The sequence below is a fragment of the Manis javanica genome, chromosome 1, assembly GCF_040802235.1.
Source record: "Manis javanica isolate MJ-LG chromosome 1, MJ_LKY, whole genome shotgun sequence".
NCBI lineage: Eukaryota > Metazoa > Chordata > Mammalia > Pholidota > Manidae > Manis > Manis javanica.
The window spans coordinates 207086994-207103639 of NC_133156.1; the positions used below are offsets into that span (position 1 = coordinate 207086994).

The 16646-nt window shown below is 35.2% G+C and overlaps 2 protein-coding genes across 6 annotated transcripts in view; one reads left to right on the forward strand and one right to left on the reverse strand.

The window, feature by feature from the left end:
* PREPL (prolyl endopeptidase like) overlaps positions 1–16646 on the forward strand; it is a 45735-nt gene that overhangs the window by 19541 nt on the left and 9548 nt on the right. For all 4 annotated transcript variants that reach the window (XM_017660877.3, XM_073213664.1, XM_017660879.3 and 1 more), the window contains 5 exons: positions 3817–4033; positions 4656–4841; positions 9096–9293; positions 11609–11784; positions 13005–13221. In XM_017660877.3, the coding sequence (XP_017516366.3) occupies positions 3817–4033; positions 4656–4841; positions 9096–9293; positions 11609–11784; positions 13005–13221 (994 nt within the window). The remainder of the gene's footprint in view (positions 1–3816; positions 4034–4655; positions 4842–9095; positions 9294–11608; positions 11785–13004; positions 13222–16646) is intronic.
* Positions 12479–16646, reverse strand: part of SLC3A1 (solute carrier family 3 member 1) — a 49884-nt gene continuing 45716 nt past the window's right edge. Inside the window, exons 10-11 of one of the 2 annotated variants that reach the window (XR_005053778.2) lie at positions 13550–13831; positions 12479–12856 (exon numbers count right to left, since the gene is read on the reverse strand). Coding sequence is in view for 1 of the 2 variants with exons in the window: in XM_036990833.2 (XP_036846728.1) it covers positions 13790–13831 (42 nt within the window). In the remaining variant the exon portion in view is untranslated. Of the gene's footprint in view, positions 12857–13258; positions 13832–16646 lie in introns of those variants that run through there. The other variant, XM_036990833.2, reaches the window with a different exon arrangement.

Below are 16646 nucleotides of genomic sequence, written 5' to 3' on the forward strand. Positions count from 1 at the left end.
GAGCATGGGATATCTTCCCATTTACTTGTGTCTTCATTTTCTCTCATCAAAGTCTCATAGTTTTAAGGGTACAAATCTTTTCCTTCCTTGGTTATATTTATTCATAAGTATTTTATTGTTTTTGATACCATTTCAAAAGGGGATTTTCTTTTTCAGATATTTTATTCTTAGAGTATAGAAGTACAACAGATGTCTGTATGTTGATTTTATTTCCTGCAACTTTACTGAATTCACTCTTTAGTTCTAACAGTTTTTTGGTGGAATCTTTAGGATTTTCTATATATAAGATTATATCACCTGCCAATCCTCTGTGATTTAGATGCTTGTTATTTTTCTTGCCTGATTGCTCTGGCTTCTAGTACTTTGTTAATTGGGAATGGTGAGAGTTGGCACCCTTGCCTTGTTCCTGATCCTAGAGGAAAAGCCTTCAACCTTTCACCATTGAATATGATGTTAGCTTGTAGGCTTGTTATATATGGGTTTTATAATTTAAGGTGTGTTCCTTCCATTCACAGTTGCTGAGAATGGATGTTGAATTTTATCAAATGCTTTTTCTGCATCCATTTTGTAGATGTTTGTAGCAGTATTATGATCCTTTGTATTGCTGTGGTATCCATTGTAATGTCTCCTCTTTCATTTCTGGTTTTACGTAAGTATTCTCTCTCTTTTTCTTAGTCTATTTAAAGGTTTATTGTCACTTTCATCTATTCAAAAAGCAGCTTAGTTTCATTGATCTTTTCAATTGTTTTTCTGTTTTCTTTAATTTATTCCTACTCTGATCTTTGTTATTTCCTTCCTTCTGCTAACTTTGTCCTTATTTTTTCATTCTTGTTCCTTGAGGTTAGGAACAAGTTAGGTTGTTTATTTGATATATTTCTTTTTTCTTAATGTAGATGTTTATTACTATAAAATTCCTTCTTACAGTTGCTTTTGCTGCATCCGGTATGTTTTGGTATATTGTATTTCCATTTTCTTTTGTTTCAAGATATTTTTTTCCCTTTTGATTTCTTTGACCCTTTGGTTGTTCAGGAATGTACTGTTTAATTTCCATGTATTTGTGAATTTTCCGTTTTTCTTTCTGTTACTGATTTCTAATTTAATGCCTTTGTAATTGGAAAAGATAATTGGTATGATTTCAGTTTTCTTAAATTTCTTAAGACTTGTTTTGTAACCTAACATATTCCTGTATATTATTACCCAGTTTTCTCAACTTAATTTAATGAGGAGTCCTTTCCTTTCCAACATTTCCTTATTGATTTTTTTGCCTGGATGATCTCTCCATTGTTGAAAAGGGGTATTGAAGTCTCCCACTATTATATTGTTGTCTATTTATCTAATCTGTTGGTATTTGCTCAATATATTTGGGTGCTCTAATATAAATGCATACTATATATTTATAATTATTAAATCCTCTTGATGAACTGACCCCTTTTTTATTATATAATGGCCCTCTTGTTACAGCTTTTTAATTAAAGACTATTTTGTCCAACACTAATATAGCTACTCCTGCTCTCTTTTGGTTCCACTTGCTTGGACTATCTTTTTCCATCACTTTACCTTGAGTCTGTTACAGAAAGTGAGGAAGCTGAAGTGAGTTTCTTAAAGCCAGCATATATAGTTGGGTCTTGTTTTTTTAATCCATTCAGCCACTCTGTCTTTTGTCTGTGGAGAATTTAATGCATTTACATTTAAAGTAATTATTGATAGGTAAGGACTTAATAATGTCATCTTTCTAATGTTTTCTGGCTAACATATAGTTCCTATGTTCCTTTCTTCTTTTCTTCCTCTCTTCATTTATGAATTGATGATTTTCCATAGTGGTATTGTTAGAGTCCCTTCTCTTTATTATTTGTGTATCTACTGGTAGGTTTTTGCTTTGTGGTTACCATGACTTGTCTTCTGCTTATAAGAAGCCTTTTACTATAGAACCACTTGTGTTCTCACTTCCCTGTATCCACTTACCCACCAAATAATTGACCAAGTAATTTATCCTTTGACTACCTTTGTCAGCATCAAACAAAAATAAAATAGATAAAAATAGCAAAGAAAGTTTTGAAACTAAAAAGCAAAAGATTGTAAGGACTTTCCTTACAATCATATATTAAAATATATGAAGCTACAACAGTTAAGTAGGACAGATTGACAAATAATAGAGACCAGAATAGATAACTCTAAAACAGACCCTAGTATGTTTAAAAAAATAGCTTACTCTATGGTAAAAGAGGTATCACAAATTAATGAAAAATAAATGTGTATTATTTTTTGGTGCTATGAGAAACATTGAGTATTTGGACAAAAATAAAACTATCAAAAAAAAAAAAAAACCCTAGATGAAAATCATTTTACTCAACTTGGTTAAAATATTTCCAAAGCATGAAATCAACAAAAGAAATTTAAAATGGTAGTGTCAATATTCTTGATTACCTTAAATATTAAACTCTTAAGTCAGAAACTATTGTAAACAAATAAAAATCCAGATGATAAAATGGAGCAAAGTTTTTCAATAAAAGGACAAGTTAATACCTTTAATTTATGAGAAGATGTTTATAGACCAATAATTTAAACTACATCTCAGGTTTAAAATGGGGATGGATACATCACTGAAGAAATAAAAAAATTGACAAACATGGTAATGTAATCCAATACAGAAGGAATTTGACCAAAATCATAACCATGGTTATCTCTGAGTAGTGGGATTCAGGGTTATCATCCTTCTTTATATTTTTCAGTATGTTCAATTACTTTACAATAAGAAAACATGTAAATATAACATTTAAAGCCATCTGGTATATCATTGTGAATCAGCATAATGCTCTTAGAATATTACTTGGTTATAGTTATTAATTATTATAAAAATACTCTCAATCATTAAATTAGCATTGCCATTCCTAAAAATTCATCCTGAGGTAATAATTGTAAAAGTCAGGGAGGCAGAAACTGTCTTCACGCATATGTTCCCTGTTACATTCCATATTATAATAAAGCATTACAACTCAAATTTTTAAGAATTATGATAATTCAACTTGATAGAATATTAGGTAGCTATTTAAAGTAATGATCATAAAGAACTGTATAAGTAATATGGGGTACGATACTGATACTCTGAAGTAAGAAAAACAGAGTCCAAATGGTATCTGCATTTTAGTTACATCAATTTTAAAATATGCATGAAATACAAATAAACCTTAGAAGGAAAAATAGAAAAATGTAAATAGTTAACATTAATTTTAAAAATGTGTTAGGTTAGTGGGATTGTGAGGTTTTCTTCTATTGTTCTAGTTTATTATATAAAAACTGGGATGGGAGAGAGAGGAGAAAAGGAAATCCCAACGTGCATACAGAGGAAGAACAAAGTAAACTCTGTCTCTCCTCTTCTCTACATATCTCCTCTAGGAAGTTTACTTCCTGTTCTCAACAAAAAGCTCTATCATCTATTAATGTGATTAAGTGAGAGTTAGATGATGTTCTAGTTTACCTTGAAATACATTCAAAAATAGATGGATGCACAAGTTTGTGATGCAATATAGCAAAATGTTGGAACTTATTAAATCTCAGTAGTGGGTATGTGGGTATTCACCTTACATTTCTTTCAGCTTTTCTGTGTGTTTAAAAAATGCTCATAATAAATTTTTAGAGATGAAATTATTTTGAGTGCCTTGGGGGGAAATAAGAAAAATAATACTCAGTTTTTCAATTTATAAGCAGTGTTCACTAAGAAGTTTTTCAACATATATATTGACCACTTGTGAAATACTGTCATTAACAAGGTAGAATACATTTGAAATTTACTAGATTTTCATGTTTTTCTCTCTCTAGCTATTTTGTTTTCCTTTATCTTACAAAAGACAGTCGTTTCCTTACCATAAATATTATGAACAAGACCACTTCTGAAGTGTGGTTGATAGATGGCCTAAGCCCCTGGGACCCACCAGTACTTATCCAGAAGCGAATACATGGAGTCCTGTACTATGTTGAACACAGAGATGATGAATTATACATTCTCACTAATGTTGGCGAGCCTACAGAATTCAAGGTAATCTTGGATTCTCCTTGTCACCATTTGGGCCATTAAGGAGTGTCATTTTCCATCAGCAACATTTCATACTCTAAGAATTCATTGTTTTGTAGGCTTTTGGTACAGTAATTGATGCTACCTTCCTATGCATAATAATCCCATTCCTTTTCCCTTGAGATAATACTTCTACATATTTTAATTGTGCCTGAAAAGGTTAGTAAATGAAACATACTCTACCCTGATTATATTAGTTATCACAGCCAAATTTAGTGACTTTAATAACCAAACTTTTGTAAAACTTTGTAATTTTGTAAGTTAGCTATTTGGATTGATCTCAGCCCAGCAGGTTTTCTGCTGGTCCTCAGCTAGGCTCACTAATGCACCCGGTCACCTGGATATCAATGCCCTCACTCAGCTGTCCTTTGGTTGGCTGTCAGCAAAGCACTGGGCTGTGCTATCTCACCACCTAGCAGGCTAGCCTGGACGCATTCACATGCTGATGGTCGCACTGCAGCCCTGATGCAATATCTGTTCCTTCAGCTTTTCACAAAGCAGGGAAGACTAGTTTTTAATAGTGTCTCTGGTTGCTGTAGTCTTCATGTTTGATTACCTAGATCTCTTCTAACTTTGTTCCACATAGCTCATGAGAACAGCAGCTGATACCCCTGCTATTATGAATTGGGATTTATTTTTCACAATGAAGAGAAATACCAAAGTTGTAGACTTGGACATGTTTAAGGACCACTGTGTTCTGTTCCTGAAGCACAGCAATCTACTTTATGTTAATGTGATTGGTCTGGCTGATGATTCGGTTCGGTCTCTAAAGGTATGTTTAATTTTCAGAAGACAGTATGATTAATCAAAATACATGCAGTTTAGTGTACAGAGCATCAGATGTTAAATAATAGCAATGTGCTTTTTCTTAAAATAAATTTAAATGGAATTTAGCATACTGGGTCTTTCACAGGTTTAGGAGATTTTAGAATTTTTAGAGGACCTTGCTTTTAATGTAGTTTTCCTTAAAATGGTGTCTTATAGCATGAACTTCAGAAGAAGAGAACTATATTTTTCTTTGTACATATCTCTATATATCACAGATCTCCACAACTGTAGATATAGTAATAACTCAAGCCAACTTGACAGCTAGTGCCCAACCACTGCCTGCTGCTCCCATCCCACACCCGCCGGTAGGGAAACCAATCATGCCAATGGTGTTTCTGCCATTGCATGCTTGTGCCTGCTTCATTTTCTCTTCATCAGTTTTCTTACCTGTGAGCTATTAGGAGGGATGCAAACTTACTGCAACCTCTTTCAATAAGGAGATAATAATAACTTCTTTCAGTGGTCTCCACTGCAGCATAGCTGTGACAGTGGCAACTGTTGGTACTGCCTGTGGCTGCCAAGAAAGATCATCTGCCTCCACAATGAACTTGCTAGAATTAGTGAATGGAAACCTTATTAGCTAGTGTTTACCTACGTAAACACTAGACTAACTAGTCTTAAAGCAGCATAAACATGCAAATTAAGGTAACAGGCACTGAAGAGAAGAGGAAAGGCCTTCATTTTACTTCATATGGTTGAGCCACTGAGCAGCAAGCACTGACCACTTACACCTCCCTTTCTGCAATATTGTCACAATTTCTGCTAAAATGTAGGTCCAATAAATTCACTGAATGTTTACTGAATTTCTGTGTGCAAAGTACCGTACTGGGCACTCTGGGCTAAAAAGATAGCAGAACAAAATATCTGGCCTTAAGGAGGATACAGTTTATCGTGAGGTTAGACTAGTCCACAAAGATTAAGTATAAAGTGGGTTTACATACATGGTGCCAAAAACATAAAATGTGCTGGGGGGCCCAAAGGAGAGGGAAAGGACCCAGAAAGCTTTTGTAGGGAAAGTAGAATTTGAGATGCATCAAAGAAGAAAGATGGAATTTGAGAGTATTTTTACGGGTCAGAAGGGAAATGATATTCTAGAATGAGATGAGTCCATCAGATGAAGCTCTAGGCTGGGGAAGTTCAAAAATGTTCAGGAAACTGTTAATAGTTCTGTTTTATTGAAGCAGAATAAATGTGTAGGAGGTGAAGCTATGATCTGACAATCTTTGACTGTCAGGGTAAGGAATTTAGTCATAAATTATGAAGAGGGAGGGATAGGAGGATGGTTTGAAGTTTTGGGGTGGTAGGAAGATGGTTTGAGGAGTTGAGCTATTCATGAGGTTATCTGGGAGCCATGGTAAGGACCACTGAAGCAAGAAGAGGTAAGGGACAGGGAAATTCGTTTTGAGATTGTTACAGTGGTAAACCTAAGAAATACCAACAGCCTAAGGCAACAGAATTTGCTTGCTACTCCCTAAAATCAAATTATCAAATGCAATGTCCATTGTCTTAGAAGACTATGTAGGTACCCTAAAACAAAAATAGTGATTTTACTCTCGTTTTCTTACTGCCTTCATCTACTGGATTCAAAACGTATCTTTTTGTTTGCTAATTGATGCCAAATCCAGAGATCTTCAATTGGCAAACTGGCAGAGCATCAATTCTTGTTGCAGTCTATATGAACAGGGATGAGGGAGAATATATAACTTTAGCAATGCATTTATTACAACAAAATTCTATGTCAAGTAATTAGGAATGCCATGAGTTTACTCTGCTATAATAAGATTTGACTTCTCAGTAAATACAACCTTTTACTTTTTCTTATAAGTATTCCTGTTTTAAAAATACTTTTCAGTTCCCATGGTTTTAACTTCAATTAAAACAAACATCATGTCTTTAATCTATATCCTCTATCTCTTTACTCCCTGAGCCTTCCCAACCTGTAGTATCTCTTATGCTTGCTGTAATGTTATGAATCACCATTATGGAATCAAATATTATATACCAGGTGCTAACTTCAAGAGGATTTTATAGATCAGAGCCTCTTCATGAACTGGATAACACTGATTAATATGCATAGACAGTGCCATACACAAAGGACAAAATCTTTAAACCAAACTGAGTGGATTATTAAGTATTTCTGTATGTAACATCTCTGTTCAGTGGGCCCTTGACTAAAAGATTTTTTTGAACTCAATCTGAGCAATAGAAATGGAAAACCCTTAATATACTTGCCTTCTATCCTTGCTCATCATGTCATTAGTATTTCCTTGTAATACTTTCTTTTATTCACAAAAAGAAATTATGGTATTTTAATTCACTATGATATTTAATTTAAGCACAAAGGGAGTAATGTTTTGCTTTGTGCTAACATTAATTCATTTGGAGGAGTCTGCATACTTGTGTCAGTTTTCTTTCAGCTTGTAGATCTAATTATTCTTTCAATGAAATGACTGTGGTCTGGTAGAATGCTAAAGCTGAACCTGTTTCTATCAAGTATCTAAGGAATCTCTGCATATCACCTGGCTAATTTATAATTATTCTTGGGTGCTATCCATTAAAATACAAAGTTGATATTGCAAGTTTACCTCAATAGAAAATATGACTTAGGATATCCTTGAGATGGTTAATACTTATTTCTACATCAGCTGCATAAACTTTAAAAAAGTACAAAACTTTGGAAGAGTTTTTGTTAAGATTAAAATTTTAATCTTGATTCCACTTGTTTAAGAAATAAAACCAAAAGACTTTTTTATGTTTGTATTTATACACATAAACTAAGATAGCTTACTAATGTGTCACATAGAAACTGTTTTAAAGTCTCACCAAAGAGCCGAAAAACATTTGTGCCTCCATGGGCTAAGAAACCTTATACCTTCAGTCTGAAGCCTGGTTATAAGTAGCAATGCTTCCTCCTCCTTTTTTTCTCCATTAAGATTTCAGTTTGCTCACTTTACTTATGCTACCAAATTTCCCAACTTTCATGGATACATTTTTATTTTCAGTTATAGCTTGCATTTAAAAAGAAAATTTATCCTTGAAATAAATCCTCAATCTGAGGAGAGTAAATTAGGAACTCTTTTTGAGAAACATTGCCAAAACATATCCTTATCAGCATTTCAGGAAAACAGATTCTTTGTCTTAATTACAGAAATTTGCTCTGTGAACATAAGCTCTTTGGCTGTACGTAGTTTCTACAAGTTAAATGGTGCCCTCTTTAAGCATGCAGCCCCCACCTACCCTTTCTGAATAGTGCCCACCAGTGATATTGCTGTACCAAGACCTCTGATTTTCTAAGGAATTTGCTCTTTCTACAATTACTCAAGAAAAGAACGGCAATTTTCTTTTAATGTTCTGGCTCCTGGTACCATTTCTAACTCAGCCTGCTTACCAAAGTTCTTTAAAAGGTGTAAGAGTGATGTTAGCGGAAGGTTTGAAGGTGGACCCCGCTGCTCTGAGAGAATAAATTTTGATTCCTTTCCTTTTTTCTTAAAGTTAAGAATCCTAATGATAATAGCTGTGAGTCTCTGAGAGTGGATGTGCTGGGAAAGGTTTTGTTCTGCACAATGGTTAGCCTGGGAGCTAAAGTTAGAAACAAATTGTAAATGCTTTAGTGCTGCTGAGCCTGTTTGTAGCCCTGGAATAATGACTGTCATCACTGTGGCTGTCTAGGCTGCGTAAGGGCTGGTGGTAGATTATTAAAAACACATGAGAGATTTCATGGTCTGTGAGTACAGATTTTGGAGTTATTGCTGGGTTTTGGAATTACTATTTGTTTGGCTTTTATTCCTTACCATTCTGCTATTTCATCACCCAAATTTATACCCTAAAATGAAAATTTTTATTAAAAAAGATTTCAGGCCTTTGTCTACTTTGATTCTGGCCCATTCCTCCCTTGGAATGCATTCAAATAGAACTTTCCCTCTGCTTCAAAAAAAAAAAAAAGATTTCATATAAATCCAGAATCATTATAAACCATTTTCTTGGAGTTTTGCTTGTTTTTTTTCTTGAATTATATTTTGTTGGGCTGAAGTAAATGAGGAATTATATGTAATTATATAATGCCTCTTTAAATGAGGTGTTATATATATGGATAGAAGTAAACTTGAGGTCTACATCATCTTGTTTGGAGCAGTCAGTAAGTAATTAATGATACATAGTGTCTAGTTAAAAAGTGCAAATAACTATTTTATTTGTTTAGCTCCCTCCTTGGGCCTGTGGATTCATAATGGATACAAATTCAGACCCAAAGAACTGCCCATTTCAGCTTTGCTCTCCCATACGTCCCCCAAAATATTACACATATAAGTTTGCAGAAGGCAAACTGTTTGAGGAAACTGGGCATGAAGACCCAATCACAAAAACTAGTCGTGTTTTACGTCTAGAAGCCAAAAGCAAGGTAAGTCTTTATAATCTCAACTATCAAGCGCCATCTACTGAAAGCAACCTGTTTGTCAGGTATTGTGCTGTTGCTGGGATTACATTAGCAGTTTCATGAAGTAGATCTTCCACAGCAAGACTCAAATGATTTTAGTGTGTACATGCATTTCTTATTAATTTTAATACTCATGTATTTATTTTAACATTGAGTAGAAGAAATGTATAACTAGCACATCAAGCCCTTGATTTCTTCATATGTTGTTTATATTTGAATTTTAAAAGTATATTTAAAGAAAAAATAGTCAAGATTAGTTTGTAGGTTTGGCAAAAATTGTGAAGGTGATGAGCAGTTAACTAGAGTGAACTAGACTAATGTGATCTCTGCTCTCATGGAGCTTCAGTCTACCAGGAAAGATGACAGATGTTAGAGAGTAATTCTAATGTAATGCTTGTGGCGAGGAAAGACACGGTGGAGACGCGAGGAGAGTACAGTGGAAACGTGGCAAAGGGATCGTGCCTAGTGTGGAGAGATCAGGAAAGGCTTCTCTGAGGAAGTCATGTGCCAGATAAGACCTCTAGGATGACTAAGAGTTAAGCTAGAAAGGGGACAGGAGGAATGTTTTGTGCAGAGGCCCTGAATTGAGGGAGAAAGAGTGCATTTAAAAGTATAAGGGAGGACAGTATGGCCAAAGTATAAAGTAAAGGACGGAAGGGTGGGCGGTGAGAAGTAGAAAAAATTTGTGTAAATGACAAACAAATTAATAAACTGTGGCCTTGAACTTATGGAATTTTCAGACCTTCACATATCATATGTGAGATAATTTCATGTGTTACAAAGAATTGCAACACAGAGTTTTTTCTATGTGAAATTTTTTCTTAATTCACTGATTTTCTTTTAATGTCTTTACACAAATAATAGTACAAAAGCAATACATGCTTGCTAAAATGCATGGAACTGACTACTTTTCAGTCCCATTTGTACCTCTTGAAAGTAAGCATTGCTTACCATTTAATGTACCACCTTCCATATTTTTTTGTCAACAAAATTATATGTTTAGGCTTTGTTTTGTTATGTAAATATGGGATTATGCCAGTCTGTCAAAATGTTGTGGTTATTATACCCCAAATTGAAAGAACAATGAAGCCAAGTTCTTGGAGAGCTCCGAAATTCCTTACAACACAAAAGGGAAGCAGCTGCTATATGGGAGCTGCTGTCGTTCTCCATAGGCATTTCGGCACTGCTGAACCCTGGATCCGGCCCATCACAGGACTTGCTACCATCCTTACCTCTTCCTTTTTATATTTTATACTAGCAAATTTTTCTCTGATTGCTAAATTGAAGTTAGGGAGGAAGCAGGGAGATGAAAGGAAAAGATTATTTTATGAAATTAATCTACATCATTTTATAAGAATGAATAGTACTGAGAAGTGAAAATTCAGTTACACTGTTACAGCAAATTGAATATGATAAAGAAAAATGAAAGATTCCCTCCTTATTTGATAACCCTCTGGTGTCCCAAGTGAGGTTTTCAAAATGAGAATGAAAAAATAGAGGTGTTTGGTTATGTTGTTTTCCTTTTGTAAACTAGTGCTACTTCATTAGTTTCTGTAAGCAGAGTAAGAATCTTCTCCTCCCTTTTAAGATTATCTTAATTTTGTCTGTGCCGAGTACCTAGTTTCAGTCAATTGGAATTGATGAGTATGAATTACACTGGGGAATACTTACCTGTCCTAAAAGTAATTTGGGTGTTAAAATTTATAAAACTTATTTAAACCACCTTTAAACATTTTAAAATAAATTTAAATAGGCCTCTGAAGAGGATATGGGTGGATGGATATCATTAAGGTCAATAAGAGATTCAGTTCCTGATGGTTGATAATTCTGACACTAGGGGACAGAAAATTGAGCTGTTAAAACTTTAGTCAGCGTATTTGTTTTACATATGCAAAGATGAGATATGCCACAATCTAACCTTAATAGAGGAAAAATGCTATGCTAGTATGTCTAACCTTGACAAGTATTTTGGCTTGCCCTTAAAGAAAACCACAGTAGTTGTGGGTAGTGAAAAACACTTGAAAATAGCTTCACTATCATGAAGAGCTGAATTTAATAACCTGATTTCAAGCCAGAATCTTGCCGCTCTTTTCTAGTTAATATTAAAAGTCAACAGAGTAGCTGAAAATAAGGATCATGATATATATTTTAGAGACCATAACTCTTTTGTCTTAATTAAATGAAACTTGTGCTCAACACCATAAAGCAACACATAAAATTGGGAATAAAACTATTTTAAAAGACTCCTACTTATATGCATACTGATTCTTCACTTCCAGGATGGAAAATTAGTTCCAATGACCATTTTCCACAAAACGGATTCTGAAGACTTGCAGAAGAAACCTCTGCTGGTACATGTATATGGAGCTTATGGAATGGATTTAAAAATGAATTTCAGGCCTGAAAGGCGGGTGTTGGTGGATGATGGATGGATATTAGCATATTGCCATGTTCGGTGAGTCACACGCTTTACCTGGCACACGAGTGCTAAGGCATTGTGAGAGGTGTCCAGAGTAACAATATACAGAGAACAAAATTTGTATTGTTGAATTTATGTATTCCTAAACCTGTTCTGGTGGAACTTAATTCAGTAATAGAATAGTTGATCCAAAAAGGATAGGATTTTAGGATTTTGTATCACATTTTTAGGATTTTTGGAATAGATGTACAAGTCTATACACTTAGGAATGTTATTATTTCCACTTAATTCTCCTGAGTTTAGGCTTTACTAAAATAGACCCTTAATATGGACTCCTTTATTCCACCCTAACTTCTGTTTTACTTAGGTGTTTTCCAGACACAAATATTATGTTTCCACTTAAAACCCTTCACCACCTTCCCATCTCCACAATAAAATCCGAATTCTCAGCATCCTATCTAACATGCTAATGATCTACCTTCTCTCTGCAGTAGTATCTGTCATCACTCCCCACACAAGTCCCACACTCCAGCCAGACACATCGAACACCTCCAGCCTTGCCGCCTCATTTCACATGATGAGCTCTTTTCCCTCTGTGCCCTTGCACATGCTGTGTCTTAATGCCTTCCCTTTTTTTGCCCTTTTGGGACCTCATATTCTTCCTTCAGGACTCAGCTTAGGTATCATCTCCTTCTCAGGCAGTTGTGTTTCTGGCTCATGCAGACAGGTGGGTGTTCTCTCCTCTGTGTCTATGGTAGTAACCTTCCTGACAGGCAGGTGTTGTTTCTTCTGCTCCTGTGGTGGTACCTTAAGTACACTTGTGTGATACCAGCAGCCACATTGCTTAGTAGCTGTTTCCTTTCCTCACAAACCTAGGATCTACTTCAGGGCAGGGGATTTTTGCTTATTCGTACTTACAAGGCCTGTATTTTGCACAATGCCTGGTAATAGTAAGCAGGCTCTCAGAACATACCTGTTGAATCAGTTTTTGATGGTCTGCATCAGGAGTTGGCAAACTTTTTCTCTGAGGAATAGTAAACATTTTAGGTTTTGCAGGCCACATATGGTCACTGTTGCATATTCTTGGTTGTTGTATTTTCCTCCCAACCTTTAATAACATAAAAACCATTCTCAGTTTGAGGACCATACAAAAAACAGGCCTCTGGGTATATTTGGCCAACAGGCTGTAGTTTGCTGACCCTGACCTATGCCATTAATATTTTTTCCCCACTAAAACTTTTGCCCTTTAATTTCAGGGGTGGTGGTGAGTTAGGCCTCCAGTGGCACGCTGATGGCCGTCTAACTAAAAAACTCAATGGCCTTGCTGACTTAGAGGCTTGCATTAAGACACTTCATGGCCAAGGCTTTTCTCAGCCAAGCCTAACAACCCTGACTGCTTTCAGTGCTGGAGGGGTGCTTGTGGGAGCATTGTGTAATTCTAATCCAGAGCTTCTGAGAGCTGTGACTCTGGAGGTGAGTACTCTGTCTCTACTGTTTACATAGTTGGGAGGCACGAAGCCATAGTCCACTCTAAGAAACAAGTTTCTGTTAAGTTGTACCATAGCATAGGAGTTTAACAAAGCATATAAATTTTAAACACAGAATTGTAGCTCTGAGAGAATTTACAAAGTTTTTTTAATCTAGCTACTTACCCTTTTCTTGTTTCTCCCTGACAGTGTTCTTAAAACTAATTTTTAAGGATTTCCATTGAAGGATATTAATGACTGTTCCCAACGTCCATTTTTTATTTGTAAGAACATTTAAGAGTTGGTGGAAAAGAGACAAAGCGTGTATGACTCACCAGTGCCAGGAAGTCAGGCAGAGCACACTGGGACTCAGGAATGCATGAATCCTTTGACTCTGCTGCCCACCAACAACACTTTGGTCCTGGATCCAGAGGCTGCCTGTTTTCAGATGCTCCATTCTTAGTGGTCTTTAGGGGTAGTTTTTCTGTGCTTTAACTGAAATACTTTGTTCTGTTCTCTACAGTCTTTTCCTGGTATCCCAAATTATGAAGTTATAGCAGCTCATTTCACCTCCATCATTCTCTTGCTTCCTGGTTAGATATTCTAGAATATAATGACTGGGGTGAAGAGAATATTATTTTCATGTTTTTTTACTTTGAGGATAAGGGGTACACACTATAGGCCTGTATTAGGAAAATAAATGTTAAATAATCCTGACCTATGAATCTTTTTTTTCAATAGAAATACTAAGTATAGAGTAAAAGAAACCTATGCAAACAGATACTAATGGCAGAATTATTTACAATATAAAGAAAATGTAACTTACCTTTGACTTGTAGAAATTACTTTGACTTTTAGAGATTAGAAATATGCAGAAATTAGAAATAAACCAGTATGTATTAAGGATATTTATTCCCTGTTATTTATAATAGTGATGAATTAAGAGTCAACCTAAATATCCAACAATGGAGGATTCATATATTAGTCAAATTTCTTAATTAGAAGCACCAAAAACCAACTCTGACTAAGCAAAAAAGGGATTTATTAAAGGGTATTGGCTAACCAGACACATGTCCAAAATATACCATAAACCTGGCCCAGTAAAGCCATCACTACTGCCACTGCTGGGCACAAGTCACCTCACACAGCCAGTGTTGCTTCTAGAAATTAAATGTAGCAGCAGCACTTCTGCCAAAATAAATTCAGTATGTTTCCTACTTCTTGGAGTCACTAACTTCCCAAAGTTTGCAGCGCATTATGTCTGATCGGTAGGCCTGGCATTTAGCACCTCTGCAGTGAGAGACAAGCTCTGTTTCACAAGATTATGGATACTCTAAATGCAGAAAAGGAGTTCAGATGCTAGGCAGCCAAGGAATTACATTTGCCCACTATGCCTGTTAATATTAATACAAGAGAAAGCTGAAAAGTATGTTAACAGGAGACTATAAGCTAAGTGAAAAAACCAGCTGCCATTTTATTAACTGGCTTTTAAACTTTTTTTTAATAACAGCTTTATTAAGATATAATTCACCCATTTAAAGTGTACAACTCAATCAGGTTTAGCATATTTACAGAGTTGTGAAACCATCATCACAGAAAGAAACCCATACCCATTGGTAGTTACTCCTCATCCCCTCCCCCAGCCCTAGGCAGCCACTGATCCACATGTACTTTTTTTATAGCTGTTTTTTAATTGAAATATAAAATATAATATCCTGTTACTTTCAGGTATATATCATAGTGATTCAATATATTAAATGATCCCTATCTAGTTACCATCTGTCACCAAAGTTCTTATAATATTGACTATATTCTCTATACTGTACATTACATCCCCATGACTTATTTATAACTTTGTACCTCTTAATCCCTATCACCTAATTTGCCCACCCCCCAACCCATCCCAACCTCTGATAACCACAGTTTGTTTCCTGTATCCATGAGTCTGTTTCTGTTTTGATTTGTTTGTTTTTTAGATTCCATGTATAACTGAAATCATATGGTATTTGTCTTTCTCTTTCTGACATCATTTAGCTTTATACTATCTAGGTCAATCCATATTGTTGCAGATGGCAAGATTTCATTCTTATTTATGGTTGAGTAATAATCCATTGTATATGTATATTATGTCTTCTTTATCCATTCATCCTTCAGTGGACACTTAGGTTGCTTCGATAACTTGGCTATTGTAAGTAATGTTGCAGTAAATATGGCAGTGCACATATCTATTCAAATTAGTGTTTTCATTTCCTTTGGATAAATGCTCAGAAGTGGAATTTTTGGATATGGTAGTTCTATTTTTAATTTTTTGAGGAACTTCCATACTGTTTTTCATAGTGGCTGCATCACCAATTTCCACTCCCACCATCAGTGTATGAGGGTTTCCATTTATCCACATCCTCACCAACACTTGTTATTTCTCATCTTTTGGATGGTGGCCATTCTAACTGGTGTGAGGTGATACCTCATTGCGGTTTTGATTTGCATTTCCCTAATGATTAGTGATGTGGGGCATCTTTTCATGTGCATGTTGTCCACCTGTATGTCTTCTTTGGGAAAATGTCATATTCAGGTCCCCTGCCTATTTCTTAATTGGGCTTTTTGATATTAAATTGTGTAAGAACTTTATATATTTTTGATATAACCCTCTTATTGGATGTGTGGTTTGCAAGTATCTTCAGCCATTCAATGGGTTGCCTTTTGGTTTTGTTGATGGTTTTTTTCTCTCTGCAAAAGCTTTTTTGTTTAATGTAATCCTGTTTGTTTATTTTAGCTTCTGTTGCCCTTGCTGAGGAGACTGGTCCACAAAAATATTGCTAAGACTAATGTCAAAGAGCTCATTGCCTATGTTTTCTTCTAGGAGTTTTATTGTTTTGGGTTTTGCATTCAAGCCTTAAGTCCATTTTGAATTAATTTTTTGTACATGGTGTAAGGTAGTGGTCCAGTTTAATTCTTTTCCATATATCTGTCCAGTTTACCCAGCATCATTACTGAAGTGACTGTCATATCCCATTATATATTCTTGCCACCTCTGTCATAGATCAACCACATATATGTGGGCTTATTTCTGGTTCCAAAAATAAATTCTGTTCTGTGTGTCTATTTCTGTGCCAGTACTGTACTGTTTTGATTATTAAAACTTTGTAGTATAGTTTGAAGCCAGGGAGTATGCACAGTATCTCCAGCTTTGTTTTTTTTTTCCTCAAGATTGCTTTGCTATTTGGGGTCTTTTGTGATAACATACAACTTAACATTCTTTGTTCTGTTCTGTGAAAAATACCATTGGCATGTCAATAGGCTTGAATTGGATCTATAGATTGCTTTGGGTAGTATGAACTTCTTAACACTATTAATTATTCCAATCATGAGCATGGTATATCTTTCCATTTATTTGTGTCATCTTTAATTTCTTTCATCAAGAGTTTTATAGCT